The sequence below is a fragment of the Nelumbo lutea genome, chromosome 8 (genome assembly GCF_056320005.1).
Source record: "Nelumbo lutea isolate HS-2025 chromosome 8, American lotus-T2T, whole genome shotgun sequence".
NCBI classification, from domain to species: domain Eukaryota; kingdom Viridiplantae; phylum Streptophyta; class Magnoliopsida; order Proteales; family Nelumbonaceae; genus Nelumbo; species Nelumbo lutea.
Window position 1 is genome coordinate 57,884,082 of NC_142691.1, and position 20,461 is coordinate 57,904,542.

Sequence of the window (20,461 nt, forward strand, 5' to 3'; positions counted from 1 at the left end):
TCCATACGAGTATAACACTTATTGGAAGGAAAAGTTAAAAGAACTCCTTTACTGACTTCTTTCATTTTATGCCTTGTTTTATTTTATATACCATTACCCAGCCATGTGCCACCAGCATTGCTTTAAGTAGCATGCATATAACAAAATAAAAGCATATGTGATATTTATTTTAAATAATTACGACAAATACAAATAAATAAAACTTTAAAAAGATGGCTTAAGATTAGGTATGACTTATGAGGATGGGATATATTAGGATTCGGCCTGCCCTTGAATCCTATTAAGCTGATAACAGTCAAGAAGAAGAAAGAGAAAGAGAGAGAGAGAAAGAAGAAGAGAAGAGAAGAAAGAGAGAGAAATTGATTTACATTACTTATATTGTGGAAAAGACACATGTGCCCTTGCTTAAGTAAGGGACACTAAATCTAACATAATCTTACACATCAGCACATAAACATAAGTATAAAGACAGAACTACCCCTACATATTCGACACTAACAATCCCCCTCAAGCTGGAAAATATTTATCATATAATCCCAACTTGTTACATACGTAGTTCACTCTTCCCCGACTCAACCCTTCAGTAAACAAGTCTGCCCACTAGTTCCCTATGTTAACATATGCAATATCTATCACTCCACTCGGCATCTTCTCTCTCACAAATTGATAATCAACCTCTATGTGCTTGGTTTTCTCATGAAACATTGGATTAGAAAAAATATGAACTGCAACCTGATTGTCACAGTAGAGCTTCATTGGAGTGTCAACAGTGTATCCCATCTCCTGTAGAAGGTTCTTCAGCCACACTAATTCACTAGTATGTGCCATAGCTTTATATTCTGCCTCTACATTGCTTCTTGCCACAACTATTTGCTTCTTACTTTTCCATGTCACCAGATTACCCTTAAGAAAAATGCAATAGCTTGTGGTAGATCTCCTATTAGACATAGAACCGGCCCAATCAGCATCAGTATGTCCTATTTCAAGTTTTCCACCACTCTTGTATATCAAACCACGACCAGGAGCCCCCTTTAAATACCTCACAATTCTTAGAACCGCATCCCAATGTGGAATCAGAGGATTCTGCAACCGATTACCACACTAACCGCAAATGAAATATCTGGTTGAGTAATGGTTAGGTTGTTCAGTTTTCCTACAAGCCGCCGATATCTACCAGGGTCTTCAAACACTTCACCCATATCGCTGCTCAACTTAGTGTTAGTTTCCATAGGTGTTCAGTTGGTTTAGCACCTAAGAAACCTATTTCTTCCAACAAATCAAGGACATTTCCTCTGACACAAGTTAATACCATGCTTAGACCTTGCTACTTCTATCCCCAAGAAATATTTCAATTTATCAAGGTCCTTTGTTTGAAAATGTTCCTATAGAAAAGCTTTCAACCTATCAATGCCCATTTTATAATTTCCGATAATAATAATATCATCTACATACACCACCAATAGGATCTTTCCTGCCTAAGAGTCATGACTGAAGACTGAATGGTCAACTTGGCACCGTTTCATACCAAACTTCTTTACTACCTTACTGAACCTACCAAACCATGCTCGAGGAGACTGTTTAAGCCCATAAATGGCCTTCTTTAGTCTGCACACCTTACCGTCCTCCCCCTGAGCAACAAACCCTGGTGGTTACTCCATATTGACCTCATCGAGCAGATACCATGCAAGAAAGCATTCTTGATATCAAGCTGATAGAGGGGCCAATCATACATAGCAGCAAGAGAGATTACAACACAAATTGAACCAATCTTAGCAATCGGGGAGGTCTCTGTGTAGTCAATACCATAGGTTTGGGAGTACCTTTTGGTAAGTACACTACCATCAGGTAAGTACTTAACAGTATAAACCCACTTACAACCGACAGCCTGCTTACTAGGAGGAAGAGGAGTGAGGTCCCATGTATGATTATGAGTTAAAGCTGAGAGTTCTTCTTCCATTGCACGGCACCATCCTGGAGAGGCAAGGGCTTCCTGGACATCCTTAGGGACAACAACAGAGGACAACAAGGAGGTAAGTTGGCGATGGGAAGTAGAAAGGTGGGTGAGAGAAACATAATTAGAAATAGGGTGAAGGGTACACCTCCTTTACCTTTCCGCATAGCAATGGGAAGATCAATGTCAGATATTGGGGGTGGGGTTGGTGTGGGGACAACTATCGGATCTATTGACAATGATGGAGCTAGAGGAGGAGCCAGTACATGTGGGCAATGTGTATACACTTGACAGATAAGTGGTTGTTCAACAGGTGGTGGCACCGGAGGCAAAGACTTGATCACAGCTAGAACAAGAGGAACAGAATCCGCAACTGGAAGAGGAAGGGGAGGAGGCGATGAGGAGGAAGAAACATCACCGGACCCCAAGAAAAACGGAGTAGACTCAAAGAATGTATCATCAGCACACACAAAGGAACGTCGAGAGCTAGGATGATAACATTTATACCCTTTCTGAGTCTAGGAATAGCCAAGGAAGATGCACTTAATGGATCGTGCATCTAACTTGTCCCTTCCTGTCCTAGATTATGGACAAAGCATACACACCCAAAAACCCGAGGAGACAGAGGAAATGGAGACAAGGTAGGAAACAAAGTGGTCAATGGAGAATGACCATCAAGGATAGATGTGGGCATCCGATTAATCAAGAAGAAAGAAGTAAGCATCGCATCACTCCAAAAGGGTTTGGGGACATTCATGTGATGCATGAGAGATTGAGCTGTTTCCAAAATATGACGATTCTTTCTCTCAGCCACTCCATTTTGTCGTGGGGTGTAGGTACATGAAGTCTAATGGATAATGCCATGTTGGTCCAAGTATTCTTGAAATGATGATGAAAAGTATTCACAGCCATTGTCGGAACAAAATTTTTGGAAAAGGGTAAACAAATCATTCCTTTCTTTCATTAAATAGAGCCATGTCATCCTTGAATAATCATCAACAAAAATGACAAAATATCTATATCCATTGTTTGACATCACTTTATAAGGACCCCAAACATTTGAATGAACCAAAGAAAAATGACTCGATATACGGTTATCAACCCTAGGACTAAAGGGAACACGATGATGTTTCCCCAACTAACACGACTCACAATCCAAAACAAAAAGATAACTCAACGAAGGAACCAAAAACTTCAAAGCTTTCTATGAATGATGACCAAATCGAAAGTGCCACTAGAGAGGAGAGAGAGATAACTGGAGAGCTGTTGACGTTCTTCCACAACCGTCAAGATAATACAATCCACCTGCTTCATGCCCTCCACCAATCTTCATCCCCGTCTTGAGATCCTAAAAAACACAAGAAGGATAAAAAGTAATAGAGCAATTAAGTGACTTGGTCAACTTACTAAATAAGGTTAAACAGAAATTTAGGGACATACAAAACTGGGGATAAAGGTAAGGGGGTCATGTTAACACTACCAACACCACAAATAGAGAATGTGGAATCATTAGCAAGGGTAATAGATTGTGATGTTGAGCAATGAGAGAGGGAAGAAAACACACCTGGAGTTCCAATCATGTGATCGGAGGCTCTAGAGTCAATAATCTAGGGATTGGGTGTGGATGCCAGACAAGCCATACTTGAGTGTGCGAGAGTGGCCGTGTTCTACTGAGATGTGGCCTGAACAAATCTCTCATACTCATCACGGGGAACACTCATCATCTCCTTCTCGGGAACATCTGTGGATGTAGGAAGCATCTGATCAACTAAACAACTCTCCTGTCTAAAGCTACTGTCACTAGTCATGGCATGATTGGTCCAAATTGAAGGTGGACCATGCAAGTCATAGCAATAATTAATGGTATGTCCATCCATACCACAATGTGTACACCTCCTCGGACCCAAACTACGTCCTCGGCCACGGGCTCCCCCTGAATCTCTACCTCTAGTATGACCACCACTACGGCCAGACTGAGCTCCCCGAGCTCCACCTCTAACACCACGGCCCCTCGAAACTACAAAGGCTGATCTATCGGAAACACTAGCGTTCTCGGTGGATCCAATGGAAATCCTCCAAAGTCAAGCAAACACTTCTTCTAAGGAAGGGAGAGTTGATCCTTCTAGTATCTAGGCCCGCACTAGTTCATACTCAAACTTCAGCCCCACCAAAAATCGAGTTACATCAAGTTCTCTCTGTTGTTGCTGAATTTTGACATCAGAAGTGAGGAGGTGATAAACATTCAACTCATTACGGATGTTTCTCATACTGGCATAGTACTCCTCAAGACTCTGATTACCCTGTTGTAGATTAAAGTATTCCTGATACAACTGATATACTCTGGTTGTATTGTCTTGACCAGAATACAACTTCTTAGCATGATCCCACACTTCTTTAGCAGTATCAAGAAACATGAAGTTTACACTAATCTTGGGTTCCATATTGTTCCATAACCTTGTGATAATTTGTGCATCTTCTTGCTCCCAGTCATCATACTCATGAGAATTTGTGGAGGGTTTTTCTTCTCTTATGTGTTTCACCTTCTTCTTTGCCTTAAGAAAAACTTCTACAGGTTTAGCCCAGGGTACATAATTTTCTCCATTCAGTTTAATGGAGGTCATTTGGACATTCAGGTAGTTAGTTGGGACCATCACATTAGTCTTGCTATCACTGCTGTCTCTCATAGCTGAATTCTGATATTGCTGAATTCGGCACACTGCACACTAGACCACACCACACACTGAACACACTGGTTTCATCACTTAGTACTGCTGAAAATTGCACTCTTTACACCACAAACCCTACCTCACAACTACCTGAACACTCACCACACTGTTTGAGGACCACTCCCCTTTCTAATCATATTGAAAGAAAACATAAGCCCTAGCACACTACAATCTGAAATCCCACCATACAATCTGAAACAGACTTATGATTTGATTCACAGCATGAAATTGCATAGAAATTTCTTACCTGATCACCAGAAAATCAGACCACACAAGACATCCACTACACCACACGAATCAGCCCTCTTCTCTTCATCGATTAGGGGAGGGCTTCTTAGAAACCACAGCAACCAACCACAAACAGCACAATTGGAGGCATAGAAACCTCCAAGGGAAGAAGGCAACCATTTCTTTTCAGCCCTTTCCCTTATCTCCAACAGATGGCAAAGAAACCAAGAGAAAACCCTAGACTGGGTGCACAGAGAACAGAATTCTGGGCAGGTCTGATTTGCTCAGTTTGGCTCTGATACCATATTAGGATTCGGCCTGCCCTTGAATGCTATTAAGCTGATAACAGTCAAGAAGAAGGAAGAGAAAGAGAGAGAGAGAGAGAAAGAAGAAGAGAAGAGAAGAAAGAGAGAGAGAACCGGTTCCAATGAGAGAAAAAGTTCTCTCCCATTCGGCCAGAATTGATTTATATTACTTATATTGTGGAAAAGACACATGTGCCCCTACTTAAGCAAGGGACACAATCTAACATAATCTTACACATCAGCGCATAAACACAAGTATAAAGACAGAACTACCCCTACATATTTGAGACTAACAAGATACAATCAAGGTTCAAAATTTCGACACATATCGGCCAATATGTATCGTATTAGGAGCTTCGTGATATACCCCTACAGAGGGTGTTTCAAGGTCTGAGCTGGTTCAGGGGGTAGGACCTTAAATCGACCCCTTTGAACCAATTGCAGAAGAAAAACTAAAAGAAAAATAAAACCGAGCCACGATACAGGGCAACACACCCCTATTGGTGTATTGGCCTATATCGATATTTTGAACCTTGGATACAATGACATTATGGTGGGAGGCTCATATCTCCATTTGACTTGATCATATGTTTTTTCCATGTCCAACTTGCATTACACCCTATTGATGCCTGACTAAATACATTCATTAGCTTAGCTAATAAGGATCATCGAGTATTTGCCAACCATCCAAAAAGGCTCCTTGTGATGGTGAAATTACCTTTCTTATTAGCATCCATTGAACCAAAGAACTTTAGTGGAAGGAGTGGACTAGCCTAGATTGAGGGATGAGAAGGTAAGTTGGTTGGAAAGAAACTTTAAGGAAGAGGAGATTAAACATGCAATTTTTCTAATGGACAAATCTAAAGCTCTGAGCCCAGATGGCTTTACAATGGCTTTCCTTAAAGATTGTTGGGAAGTGATAAAAGATGACTTGTGTGATGCTTTTAAGGAATTTATAGATATGCACATAGTAAGTGTTGGAGTGAATGCTACCATTTTGGCCTTAGTCCCAAAGAAGGCTTTGTGTGTAAGTTGGCAATGAGTGTGTCTATGAAATGATGATATCTAAGCAAAAAGGCTTTGTGTGTAAGTTGGCTTGAAAAAAGCCTACGATCTGGTGGATTAAGTAACTACAGTTTTGGAGAAATGTGGTGTAGTTGGGTTTTTGGTTGCATTAGTTCTTGCCACTATTCTATCCTAGTTAATGGAATAGTAAAGAACTTCTTTCCCACTTGTAAGGGGGTTAGGCATGGGGATCCACTTATGCCCTTGGGTGGAAGAACTACATCTCCTTGGGTGGTACGATCACTTTGATTAGCCACTCTTGAATCTGCCCACCTATTTCCTGTCTGTTTTTAGAATACTACCTAGGGAAGAAAATAAATTGGACAAAATAATGAGAGATTTCTTTGGGAAGCAGAGGAAAGTAAAAAAGGACTGTTTGCTCAAGTGGGAGGTTGTGTGCAAAGGAGGATGGGGCTTGGGGTTAGGTAATGTGATTCAAAAGAATATTGCTTTGTTGGGGAAGTGGCTATGGCATGAAGTGGTAGGAAGCATTGATGGTTATTTAGAGAATGGATGGGATGTTGTTGTATCTCAGAGGGCAACTTTAGCAACACCTTTATAGGCAATTCACAGTATTCTTCCTAACTTCTTTAGGTTTGTCAGGATGATGTTTGCTCTGCAAACTTTGTTCAGTTTTGGGAGGATGTTTGGATTGGGGATAGGCCCTTAAAGGGCCTCTTCCCTTATTTTTTTATTTTGTCTCCTTGTACAAAAAATATGTGGTTTCAAAGTTTCTCTTCCCTTAAATCTTTTGGCTCCAAATTGGGATTTTGGGTTCCACAGAGAGTTAAGGGATGAGGAAATTGATTGCTTATCTAATTTGCTTTGCCTCCTCAATAAGGTTTGTTTGGATACCTTTGAATCAGATAAAGGGGTTTGGTTTCCTTAACTTAAAGGAGCCTTCTCTTGTGCCTCTTTTTTCAAGTCCCTTTGCCAATCTTTGTCTCAGTAAGTTTTCCCTATTAAGGAAGTTTGGTAAAGGACTGTTCCCCCAAAAATTATGGTTTTTTGTTGGGAAGTGTTTCACAGGAAAATAAGCACCTTGGACAACTTACAAAAGAGAAGACCTTACCTTTGTATTTTACCTAACTGGTGCATCCTTTGCAGGTCTTATGCTGAGGATTGCTACCACCTGCTAGTCTCTTGCTCCTTTACTGCAGAGTTGTGGGATTGGCATTTTTGTTGTTTGGGTGCAGGTGGAATATTCCATCCGATGTAAGCATGCTCTTTAATCCTTCTACATTCGCCTGACCTAACAAAAGAGGAAGGGTTCTGTGGAGATATGCTAAAGAAGCTTTTCTTTGGACGATTTGGGAAGAGAGGAATGCAAATATATTCCAAGAGAAGGAGAGAAGTTGCCAAGAATTAAAGGTGTGTATTGAATAAGGTAATGCACTGGTTAAAGCTGATGGATTTATTTAACCAATTCTCCTTTAATGATAATTGGAGGAATTGGTCAGCAGTAGCAAGGTGTTCTCCCCCAAAGATTAGGGTGGCAGCGAGCTAGGCACCCCCTCCTGAAGTTTTTTGTGAAGCTGAGTTTTGATGGGAGTAGTCAAGGCAACCCAAGTCCCTCTTGTTTGGGAGGAGTTGTGAGGAATGAGCTTGGAGATATTGTGCTTTTCTACCTAAGGTCCTTTGGGAGTTGGAGACTACTAGGGCAGAATTACTAGCGGCCATTCAAGGAGTGCAGTTTGCAACCTTTTTAGGTGTGGAGCAGCTTTTGATTCAAGGGGATTCCAAGGTGGTAGTACGCTGATTGAAGGACCCAAACACTGATGTGTGGTCCTACAAGAATGAAGTCAAAAAGTTCAAGTGGCTAACACATAATATATCTGTAAGAATACAATGGGTGGGGGAGATCAGCAAATGCAGTAGCTCATTGTCTTGCCAAGCAAGGGGAAAATAGGCAACTTTTATCCTCGGCTCAGGTGTAATTTGTTGTTTGTACTTTCTTTGTTCTTTGTCAGGAGAAGTTGCAGCTCATGCCTCTCCAAGGAATGCTTGTATCAGCCTGATTCTATGAATTAATAAACTTATCCTTACTCATCAAAAAAAAATTACTGTTGCTTATTATTATTTTTTATCAATAACTGTAACTTTCGTTAATTAAAGATGAGAAGACGTGTACAAGTACAAATGCAGATAAAAACAGCTTATCTACAAAATAAAAAAAAAAATACAATTGAGCCAAAAACATTTGATTCCTTCCAACCCTTATTTTGCCAAAACATCAGCCATGCAGCCATTTGACCACCGGTTGAGAATCCCCTTCTATAATCAGCTTGTGCAGGTCAACTCCTTTGCGTTGATTGTCCCTTCCACAGCTGCCATTACTTCTGCCTTCAGAAAAAATTACTGTTGCTTATTATTATTTTTTATCAATAACTGTAACTTTCGTTAATTAAAGATAAGAAGACGTGTACAAGTACAAATGCAGATAAAAACAGCTTATCTACAAAATCAAAAAAAAAAAAAAAATACAATTGAGCCAAAAACATTTGATTCCTTCCAACCCTTGTTTTGCCAAAACATCAGCCATGCAGCCATTTGACCACCGGTTGAGAATCCCCTTCTATAATCAGCTTGTGCAGGTCAACTCCTTTGCGTTGATTGTCCCTTCCACAGCTGCCATTACTTCTGCCTTCAAAAAAAAAATACTGTTGCTTATTATTATTTTTTATCAATAACTGTAACTTTCGTTAATTAAAGATGAGAAGACGTGTACAAGTACAAATGCAGATAAAAAAAGCTTATCTACAAAATCAAAAAAAAAAATACAATTGAGCCAAAAACATTTGATTCCTTCCAACCCTTGTTTTGCCAAAACATCAGCCATGCAGCCATTTGACCACCGGTTGAGAATCCCCTTCTATAATCAGCTTGTGCAGGTCAACTCCTTTGCGTTGATTGTCCCTTCCACAGCTGCCATTACTTCTGCCTTCAATGAATCCCCATTGTTCTTGGACCTGGGAAAATTGCCACTTGACCTAGACCTAGCTCATTCCTGAACAAACCTCCTACACCTGAGGGGCCTGGATTCCTCCTGCTACTGCCATCAAGTTTAGTTTTATGTACTCAGCTGGTGGTGTCCATGATATTCTATTCCGGGACTTCACAGATGATGAGTTAGCCACTTTCGGCCACTTTATATAGCAATAATCGACCAAGAAATCTGAAAACAGCTCTAGAGACTTCAGCCAGAGAAGAACTCTAATGGTTATACATTCTTTCAAGGAAAATTCTTGCATTTTTCTCTTCCCAAATTAGCCAAACAAAGGAAGATGGAGCAAAGTGACTCAATATATTGGAAGGAGGGGTCCATGTGCAAGCAAACAAAGTAAGAATGCAACCCAAATTCCAGTAGCAAAAGGGCAGGAGATTAGGAAGTAAAAGCAGGATTCACCATTTTCCTTGCAAAGAACACACCAATGGGGAGATAAGCAACTATGAAGTCTCCTTTCTTGGAGTAAGCCACAGATGTTAATTTTATCATGAAAAATCCTCCGATTGAAAGGACCAATTCTAGGCAGAATTGGTTTTGCCTATATCTCTTTCATAGGAAAGGAGTGAAGAGGTCTCAAAGGATAAGCTAGAACCTTAAAAGATGAAGCACAGAAAAGGAGTGTGAAGGGCAAGAATTCAAATTTGGCTACATTTATCAAAAAAAAAAAGAGTTCAAATTCGGCTATCAGAATTCAAAGGATCCAAAAAGATTCCTTCAAGAATATTTAACAAATCTAACACCAAAGGGATCTTAGGGTCTCTTAAGCGTCTTCTGAAACCCAAGTCCTAAACAAAACCACCATTTGAAGTTTTGAACTTTAAGGACATTAAGGCAAATAACATGGGAAACTGATCTTTTGAAGTGGTTAAACCCACCCAGATATGTTCTTAAAATTTAACAGTAGAAATCTGCTGAATTAAAAAATATGATAGAAAAGTAGTTTCTTGAAGAGAGAAGGAAGAGAGAAGGAGAAGAAGAGAAGAAGAGAAGTTGAAAAGAAAAGAGAGCAATACTCTGGCCACCCCCTTCACTTATTATTTATACTAAAAATAATAGAATAGTACAGAGACAACTATGCCCTTATAGGGCGGCAAAACATAAAACAGCATATATAACACTCAAAAACATAATAAAATTTGGACTCAAATAACTACTGTGGTCCCCACCTCCCATCTAACAACTAAAATAAAACATCTACTCAGAAAAACATCATAAAACTGATTAATCTTTAACACTCCCCCTCAAGTTAGGAGTAAATGTCACATTCCCAACCTGTGTAAATCATGTTCAAGCTTGTTCTTTGCCACCCATTTAGTGAGAACATCAACCTGTTACAACTTTGAAGAGACATAAGGCAAACAAACTTTTTCGGTTGTTACCCTTTCTCTTATAAAGTGTCTATCAACTTCAATGTGTTTTGTCCTATCATGCTGAATTGGATTGTGGGCAATATTGATTGCAGCCTGATTGTCACAATATAACATCATAGGTTCCTCTGCGTTCACCCCAATCTCACTCAAAAGAGATTTAACCCAAAAAAGTTCTGACACAGCATGAGCCATGGATCTATACTCAGCCTCTGCACTTGACCTTGCCACAACCGCTTGCTTCTCACTCTTCTAGGAGATCAAGTTTCCACCTACGAAGGTACACACTCTTGATGTAGACCTTCTGTCATCTAAGCATCATGCCCAGTCTGCATCTGTATAGATTTCTAGCTTCAGATTCTCATGATTTGAGAAAAGAATGCCTCTGCCAGGGTGCTTTTTCAGATATGCAAGTATTCTCTCAATATCTTCCCAATGTTGAACCCGAGGTGCATGCATGTACTGACTCACAACACTGACAAGATAAGAAATATTTGGTCGTGTCATACACAAATACAGCAGTCAGCCCACCATTCTTTGATATCTCTCCACATCCTTTACCAACTCACCATCCACACCATTAATTTTGTGATTTGGATCAATAGGAGTGTCTGCTGGTTTGGTCCCCAGCTTCCCAGTCTCCCGCAGTAGGTCAAGTACATACTTTCTCTGTGAAGTGAAGATCCCATGCTTGGATCTTGCAACTTCAATCCCCAAGAAGTATTTGAGTTCACCAAGATCTTTGATATGAAATTCTTGCTGCAATGATTTTTTGAGATCATCAATCTCCTCCAAATCATTTCCTGTCACCACTATATCATCCACATACACAATCAGTATTGACACCAGAGCATCTCTCCTCTTCACAAAGAGGGTGTGTTCTGATTGTGTCTGTGTGTATCCAAAAGGGATGAGTGCCCCTTTGAACCTGTCAAACCAAGCCCTAGGTGATTGTTTCAATCCATACAGAGATTTTTTTATTCTGCACACCTTTCCTTTACCAACATTTTCATAAAAGCCTATTGGAATGTCCATATATACCTCCTCCTGTAAATCACCATTGAGGAAAGCATTTTTTACATCAAGTTGGAACAAGGGCCATGAATAGGTGGCTGCTATAGATAAAAGGATACGAACTGAACTCATCTTAGCTACCGGTGCAAAGGTTTCTAGATAATCAACACCATAGGTCTGAGTATACCCTTTTGCTAACAACCTTGCCTTGTACCCCTCTATCTTGCCATCGGCCTAATACTTCACTATGAATACCCATCTACATCCGATTGTCTCCTTGTCTCAGGGGAGATCAACTATTTCCCAAGTTTGGTTTTTTACCAAAGCATCCATCTCATCTTGCATGGTTATTTTCCACTCAGGTTTGGAGAGAGCCTCAATAACATTCCTGGGTATAGACACAGAATCCAGGGAAGAAAGAAAAGCACGGTAGGAGGGTGATAAGGCACTGTAGGAAAGATGGTGTGAAATGTAGTGGGTTGTACACTTTTTCTTCCCCTTACGAAGTGCAATGGGAAGATCAAGGTCAGTGGGATCAGCTACAACAATGGTGTTGGGGACAGGAACATCATCATCAGAAAACATAACAGGCTCAAGAGAAATACCTGGAACTATATCTGTCGAATCTGGAGTTCCAGAAGGACTGATAGAGAGTGGTGTGGGTTGAGGATGTGTGGAGTCAACCATCATCTGCCAACGCTGATATTTCTGTGAGGCTGCCCGTAGTGGCTCAAGTAATGAAACTGAAGGTGCAGGTGCTGGCTGAACTGATGTAGGCACCAAAGAAACAGGAAGAGGAACAGATTGTGTGTTCTCCTACCCAAAACTCTCCCCCTGAAGAGAACCACTCAAGAAGAAGGTGGATTCAAAGAAGGTAACCTCGTCACAAGGTCATAACAGCAATAACCCTTTTGGTTCTGAACATACCAAGAAAAACACATTTCTTGGCCTTAGGATCTAATTTCTTGTGATGAGGGCCAAGAATGTGAACAAAGGAAACACAGCCAAAAACCCTTAGAGGTATATGAAATATCTCCCCATCTGGAAAAAGAAGACTAAATGGCACCTTAAACCCCAAAGTCTGTGAAGGAACACGGTTAATCAAATGCACGGCTGTAAGAACTGCATCTCCCTAGAACTACATAGGAACTGAAGCACACACCATAAGACTCCTTGCCACCTCCACAATGTGTCTGTTTTTCCTTTCAGCAACTCTATTTTGTTGAGGTGTATATGCATAATTGCTCTGATGAACTACACCATGTTCTAAGAGATACCTGGTTAGGTCCTTTTCAAAGTACTCTCTGGCATTATCTGATCTAAAAGCCTTAGTTCTCACTCCAAATTGTGTGAGAACCATCTGGTGGAACTGTCATACCAAGTTAGGAACCTCATCACGTGACCTCATCAAATATATCCAAGAATATCGTGTATAATCATCCACAAACAAGAGAAAGTAACGAAATCCTCCCATGGAAGGGATATGATATGGCCCCCATACATTAGTGTGAACAATATTAAAAGCAAAAGTACTTCTTTTATTACTTGGTTTAAAAGACTGTCTACAATGCTTTCCTAACGACCACCCAAATCATCTTTTTTGACTCCAGATCCTACAAAGCACAATTACCAAGAAGAAAGGTCACAGAACAATTCAATTTTTTTGTCAAAGAACTAACAGACAATAAGTTGGTATGAAGTCTAGGGACATGTAAAACAGAAGACAAAGTTATATCATTGGTCACTCTAATTGTCCCCTTCCCAACAATGGGCATATGTGAACCATCTGCTATAGAGACTCTATCTCTACCAAAGCACAACTGATAGGAATTGAAAAGGGTAGGGGCATTAGTCATGTGCTCAGATGCTCTTGAGTCTATAATCCAAGGAGGTCCCTCCTTACCTGAAGTAGATGCAAGATTTGCAGTTGCGTATGAACTACCTTTATGTGCAAAGGAAGTGGTGTAGTTGGCTCCTGCATTCTGTTGTCCATCATGAAGGCTAGAGCTAGGTGAATCTTTCTTACTCATAAGCATTCCAAACCTCTCCAATTCTATTCTCACTGCAACTACTGTAATGGATTCCCAATCAATTTGGGAAAGAGGGGCTGAAGAGTCTCTTGTAGTGGCTACATTTGCATTTCCCTTCTTGTTTCTTATCCGAGCAGGCATAATATTTGGATTAAGCTTCCAACAAGTGTCCCTGGTATGCTTAGGCTTCTTGCAATAATCACACACCAAGCCCTTCTTATCTTCTAGTCTCACTACTCCCACTATCTCCATTCGGCTTAGGTTTTGTTGTACCAACCATAGCCGACTGGTCAATCCCAGGTTGTCTCAGCATTACATTCCTCCTACTCTCCTCTCCAAAGAGAAAGGCATAGGCCTGAGAGAATGTCACACCCTCCCTAGAAAGAATATGCTGCCTAGCAATGTCAAATTCAGGGTTCAGCCCTGCCAAGAACTCAAAAACCCTATTCCTCTCTACTAGTCTATGATAAGTTGTTGCATCATTTACACTTTCCCATACTACAGTTTCTAGGTGACCTATTTCCTGCCATAGGGTTTTCAGCATGGAGAAATACATAGCAAGAGGTTTTTCTCCCTGTTTCATACTTATATCCTGATTTCTTAAATGATAGGCTCTGGCTTCATTTTGCTTCTGAGAATAGGTTTCAGTCACTCCATCCCAAATCTCCTTAGCAGTATTAGCCCATGGGAAATTTTTTACAATATGAGGTAACATAGAATTACACAACCAGGACATTACCATGTAATTCTCCTGCACCCATCACGAAGAGTCTGTATCAGGTTTCTTCTCCTCCACAATGAGATACCCTAATTTTCCACGGGCACCAACAGCCATCTTAGCTGATTGTGCCCACTCCAAATAATTTGTACCATCAAGTTTTACTGTAGTAATGATCCCAGACCCAAAAATATCACTACTACCTCCAACACCCAGTCCCATAGTACCAGTAGATTTCATCTCGGTATTCCAACTCTCCATCTTACTTCAAACAGTTCAACAATAAGAAAAAAATAGATTGGAGACCTTCAAAATATAATTTAATATCACACACACAGAAACCAACCCTTCCGGAAGAAGAAAACCCTAGCTAGAGAGAAATCTCTCTCCTCCCCATGCCTCCCAATAGAGAGAAAAGTGAATCGATCACTCCGGGAGGCTCAAAAAATTCTAGAAACCAAACCGCCCTCTTCAGAAAATCAAAAGAAAACTAACAATACCTAGGCGCCCAAGATCAGATCAAAAACAAAGAGTTCAACTTTTCTGGGACTCTTCCTCGTACTTCAGTTCTTCCTGATTTTGATGTCAAACAGTAGATCACCTTCCTAATGACTAGATCCCACCAAAAAATCCAAGAATTGGGCATTCTATAGTAGATCGATCAGCCCTTTACTACTTCATGCAATCGGCTGATCTAGGGCTGCACGAGAATGCTTCAAGAAACTCTAGCCGATGCTCTGATACCAAGTAGAAATCTGCTGAATTAAAAAACATGAAAGAAAAGTAGTTTCTTGAAGAGAGAAGAAGAGAAGAAGAGAAGTTGAAAAGAAAAGAGAGCAATAATCTGGTCGCCCCCTTCACTTATTATTTATATAAAAATAATAGAACAGTACAAAGACAGTTATGCCCTTATAGGGCGGCAAAACATAAAACAGCATATATAACACTCAAAAACATAATAAAATTTGGACTCATATAACTACTGTGGTCCCCACCTCCTATCTAACAAATAATATAAAACATCTACTCAGAAAAACATCATAAAACTGATTAATCTTCAACAAACAGAATTACCAACAGACACCACACCTGATAAAAGGAAGAACTGAGGGAGAATTTCACTAATAGCCTTCGAAGGAGAATTTTACTGTTGCTTATCAAAAAAAAAAAAAAAACGAAAGAAAAGAAAAAGCACACTCAAGTCGATCTAGTTCTGGTCTTGTGACTTCATGGGCTGAGAATGAATTCTTGTAAACCTTCACGATTGCCTCTTTGATCTCAGGTTCGCCTTCATATGTTTACTCCCCTATCTTGATACATGAAATAAAATTACATCTGCATCTACCATTTGTTATTTTGTGGAAAAAAAGGTGTATTCTTGTCTCCTTTTAGTCACAGTACTCTAGATTTCTGCCACTAGGAAATCACTTCCATGTGAGCTAATCTGTTATATTCGTTCCTCGTTGCCTCCCTTGCCCAGCGTTCTGCAGATAGAGATTCATGCACCTTGTCCAGCTTTACAATAGACTCCCGGATTTTTTGTTTTCTTTTTTGGATGCACTCAGCATCCTTACTCCACTTTGATAGTGCCTTTAAGGATCTTCAGTTTCTCCCAGAACATCATGCAAGCCAAGATTTCCACCATTTTCTCCTCCTATCACTCTAGTTGTTTTCGAAGTTGGGGTGCTCAAAGAGCATCAGATCCAAATTAAATGGCATTGGGCATATACCTTCTTGATAAACATTTGCAGCCTCCAGATGAGATTCTAGATTATTTAAACACTTTCTTCTCTCCGCCAGAGAGAGGAAAAATCTTTTGGAGATTTCTTTGTGCAGTAGTTCTTTGGATATTTGGGAAGAAAGAAGTAAGAAGATTTTTCCTGAATGGTATTTACATGATCAGATTAAGCTATTAGGCTAGCAACATTGCTACCCTTTCCCGGAAGGGGAATTCTCAAACATATTTTGAAGTATCCCCTAGTACAAATTATCCCTGTCTACTCTTTCTCTTGCCAATTTTCTGTGCTTTTTGCCGCTGCCCTATGTGTCCATGACCACATGACTCCTAGCTCTCTAGCTAGGGATTTAGCCTGTCCTAATGTGTATCTATGTTGCATGACCCTTTGGAGTTGCTTCTCAACCAACTTAACATAACTTCAGAATTTCCTTCCATTACATAACTTAAAGGTCTTATTGACATAGTTAAAGTGAAGGTTGCAGTATGCCAGTACACTAGGTTTCCACAAGAAAAGAGTTTAGGGCCTTTTCAGAATATTATATGACAAGAGGATGGGCTATGTCTTGTAGAGCATCTGGAGGGAGATTAGTTGTACAACAGCAGTGGGTTTTACCTCTGATATGAGTGGCCAAATTAAATTTTCATGAATGCTCGCTTGGAAACCCAGGTATCTGGGCAGTTGGTATTTTTAGAAATTTGGGAGGACAAACTATCTATGTTCGTTCATGGTGGATTGGTCATGGAGAGCTAGTGCACATAAATGTGGATGCTATTTCATGGCTTAGGTTGTTACATTCACTAAGATCGTGTTTGGTTTGAAAGAAAAGGTAGGGAAAAGATGGGAAAGGCAGGGAAACCTTAACAAGTCTTGTATAGGTTCTCCTACCTTTCCCTTCCTTTCCCTATATTTTCTTTCAAACCAAGCATAGCCCAAATGTCTTAATTGTTAAGTAGAAGGGGACTCATGGGTGGTTAATTGGATGAGAGGCATTACTGAAGGACTTGACTGCTGTGGGGCCGTATTTGGGAGGCCTGATCTTTGACGACTGGTGCAAACAGATCTTTTTTTCTCAAGGATCATTATTCAGCCCTCCACCTAGATTGGATTGAGATATTGGATAATCTTGCTGGTTGTCTATATATGGTATCTGATTTGAGGCATGTAAGTTCGGGTCCTCTTGTTACTACGGGCATAAAGTAGAACTCTGTCAAAGTGTACAAAAGGAAAAAATATAGAACTTTTCCTTTAACAGATGATGGTGAAGATGAGGTTGAGTCAGAAGAAGGTGATGATAGTGATGATGAGGTGTACATTAATGAGACACCCAGTTGAAATTTGAAAATTTTATGGACATTGAGAAAGTTGTGAATATAGTGGTTGAGTTGAGCAAAACCTTGGGTTTGTTTTTCTTGGGCAGTGATAATTTTTCTAGGAAGGCATTTAGAAAACTAGAGGAAGAAAGTAATGAAAAGTAAAAGTAAACAAGGCAGAAGATGGTTTTAATTTAAGTTTTAAGGAATAGAAAGAGAGTGATTAATCCTGGTGGTGATGGGGAATTGGGGATAAAATTAAGAAGGATGGTGAGATGGGTGTGAAGATTGAAGAACAGGTTGTGGCATTGGAGGCAGAGAAGGGGATTGATTGCACTTTGGGGTTGATGAAAGGTGAGAAGTTTCCTAATGCCGTAAGACGTTTCAGAAGCCATAAGAATCATCATTCTATTCAGGTATCAAAGGTTTTTGCCAGGGTGAAAGGGGGTTTATTGGGGGTCGGTACTAATAAAAAGGTAAAAAAGTCAAAAAGAGTCATTAAAATTGACATTAATATAATTTTTTTTACTGATCAAAAGAAAAATAAGTAAAGGAGAGTTCTCTCAAATTGTTGAAGATGCAAAGGAGTCCATGTGAAGCCTGTCCGGTGGAGTTAAATCTGGAGGAAGAAGAGTTGGTAGAAGTAGCTGAGTCCCTAGGTTGTTCTACCGCCAGTTGGCCTTTGAAGTACCTAGGTATGCCCTTAGAGCCAACCCACGGGACGGAAAGTTTTGGAACCCAGTTGTAGAAAATTGTGCAAAGAAATTGGCCAACTTGGAAAAGAAACTACACATCTCTTGGGGATCAACTTATGTTAATAAAGCCTACTTTAGCAAACCTCCCAGTTTACTTCTTTCAGTATTTAGAATGCCACAAAATGAGGTGTTGAAATTAGAAAAGATTATGAGGGATGTCTTGCGGGAACTTGGTGAAGGAAGAAATGATCATCTGGTTTGGTGGGAACTAGTGTGTAAGAGAAAAGACCAATGGGGCTTGGGCATAGGTAATTTAGGAAGAAGAATTTAGCTTTGTTGGGTAAATGGTTGTGGAGATGACCTTTGGAGAGGGAGAGACTCTAACATAAGGTTATAGGAAGTATTCATGGATGCATAGATAATGGTCGGGATGTTGGTATTATCTTGGCAGTCTACTTTAAACTCTCCATGGAAGACTATAATTGGTGTTATTCCCAAATTCCCAAGCCTTATCAAGTCTGAGGTGTGTTCTAGAGATAGGATTCTGTTTTGGGAAGATATTTGGATTGGTAACTCCACCCTTATGGACTGTTTTCCCTCTTTGTAGTCCATTTCTCTCTTTAAAAATGAAACCATTCAAAGGTTTGTATCTTTCTCGTAGTCTTCTAGTATCAACTGGAACTTGGGTTTTAGGGGAGACTTGAGAGACTATGAATTTGATTGAGTTGCCTTGCTCCCTAAAATTCTTGATCCTGTTTGTTTGGACCCTTCTAAACTTGATGCTTGCATTTGGACTCCTAACCCTCTGGGTTTGTTATCTTGTACCTCTTTCTTCTCTTCTTTGTGTTATGTTCCTACTTTCCCACTGTTATAGTCACTAGTTATAATATGATGTAGTTGTAGAAATTCTATTTTCAAGCTCCTGATATATTTGATTGCACAGAATCAGTGTAAGTAAAATGGAAGAATTGTTTTAGTGGTTTTTATGCACATTTATTCATCTTGGAACATAAATCTTGCTAATAAAATCTTTTATTTGTTTGTATTTGAAATGACCTTTCCCCTTCTTTCCCACTGTTATAGTCACTAGCAAAGTAACTTCAGAATTCTGCTATCCTGTCAAAGATTTGGTTATTTGCAGGGTATTCATAAATTTGGTTGCTAATTATTTGCAGGGCCAGAAGTCGTTGGCATTGGATACAGCCATTGGGATGTGGCAGTTGTTGTTTGCTGAAAAGCAGTGGTCTTTGGTTGATCACTGGTGCCAGTTCTTGCAGGTAACATGTCTATTAGTGATGTCCGATCTCTACTTACCAAGTTTATAGTAGTTTTATATAAGGAGTTAAATGAGGGAATTTTGCCGGTTATTGTTGGTTTTAATGGTGGATGTTTTTGTTACCATGAGATAGGCGACTTCAATTTTTCTTGAGTGCTCCATAACACTAGACATGATTACTACATTTTCGGTTATTGAAGAAATATTATCATTTTGCTCATGTATGAATTCTATGTGATGAATTGCTGCCCCCCCCCCCTTTTTTTTTTATGAATAATAAAGCATTTCATTAAAAAAAAAATTAAGATGGGTTTACAACTGATACAGCATTTAGTTTTCCCAGGAGCTGCGAGATGCAGCCTCAAAAACAATATAAATTACAGTGTAGCCCAGAATAATTGACCCCTATTCACCCCTTGTTTAGCTAGTAGGTCTGTCAGCCCATTTTCCAATCTTCTCTCCCACTGAACTCTGACTGTCATGTTAGAAGTTAACCATTTGAATCTTCTTAACGCTCCCCTGAAAGGCCAAGCTGCTGTCTCCAGTTCATTCAGCCACCCCATTACCACTTTAGAGTCACCTTCTATGATCAGATTTCTGATGTTCATCTCTTTAGCAATTTGAGCCCCCTGTAAAACAGATTGGACCTCTGCATTAACCACATCTCCCACTTCAAATGGACAAAAGAATAAAGCCACTATCTGGCCCTCTGAATTCCTGAATACTCCCCCAATCCCAGAAGGCCCAGGATAACCAAGGCTGCTTCCATCAAAGTTTAGTTTTGTGAAGCTTTCTTCCGGAGGCTTCCAGGTTATAACAGGTTTGTCCTTGACCAAAGAAGCTTTAGCAACTAATTCCCAATTTCTCCATATGTCATCAAAGGAGAAAAGTGAAAAAAGGTCCAAAGCTTTAGCCCAACTAATAGCCCTAAATAGCAGACATTCCCACACAGAATCCCCATCCCTCTCTGTCATTAAAAGTTCTGTTATTCACTTATTCCTTTCCTTCCAAACTGTCCAAAGTAAAGCAG

At 39.9% G+C, this 20,461-nt stretch overlaps 1 protein-coding gene across 2 annotated transcripts in view; it reads left to right on the forward strand.

Moving 5' to 3' along the window:
• LOC148844375 (uncharacterized) overlaps positions 1–20,461 on the forward strand; it is a 64,252-nt gene that overhangs the window by 37,463 nt on the left and 6,328 nt on the right. For both annotated transcript variants that reach the window (XM_088956840.1, XM_088956841.1), the window contains exon 9: positions 19,331–19,432. In XM_088956840.1, the coding sequence (XP_088812966.1) occupies positions 19,331–19,432 (102 nt within the window). The remainder of the gene's footprint in view (positions 1–19,330; positions 19,433–20,461) is intronic.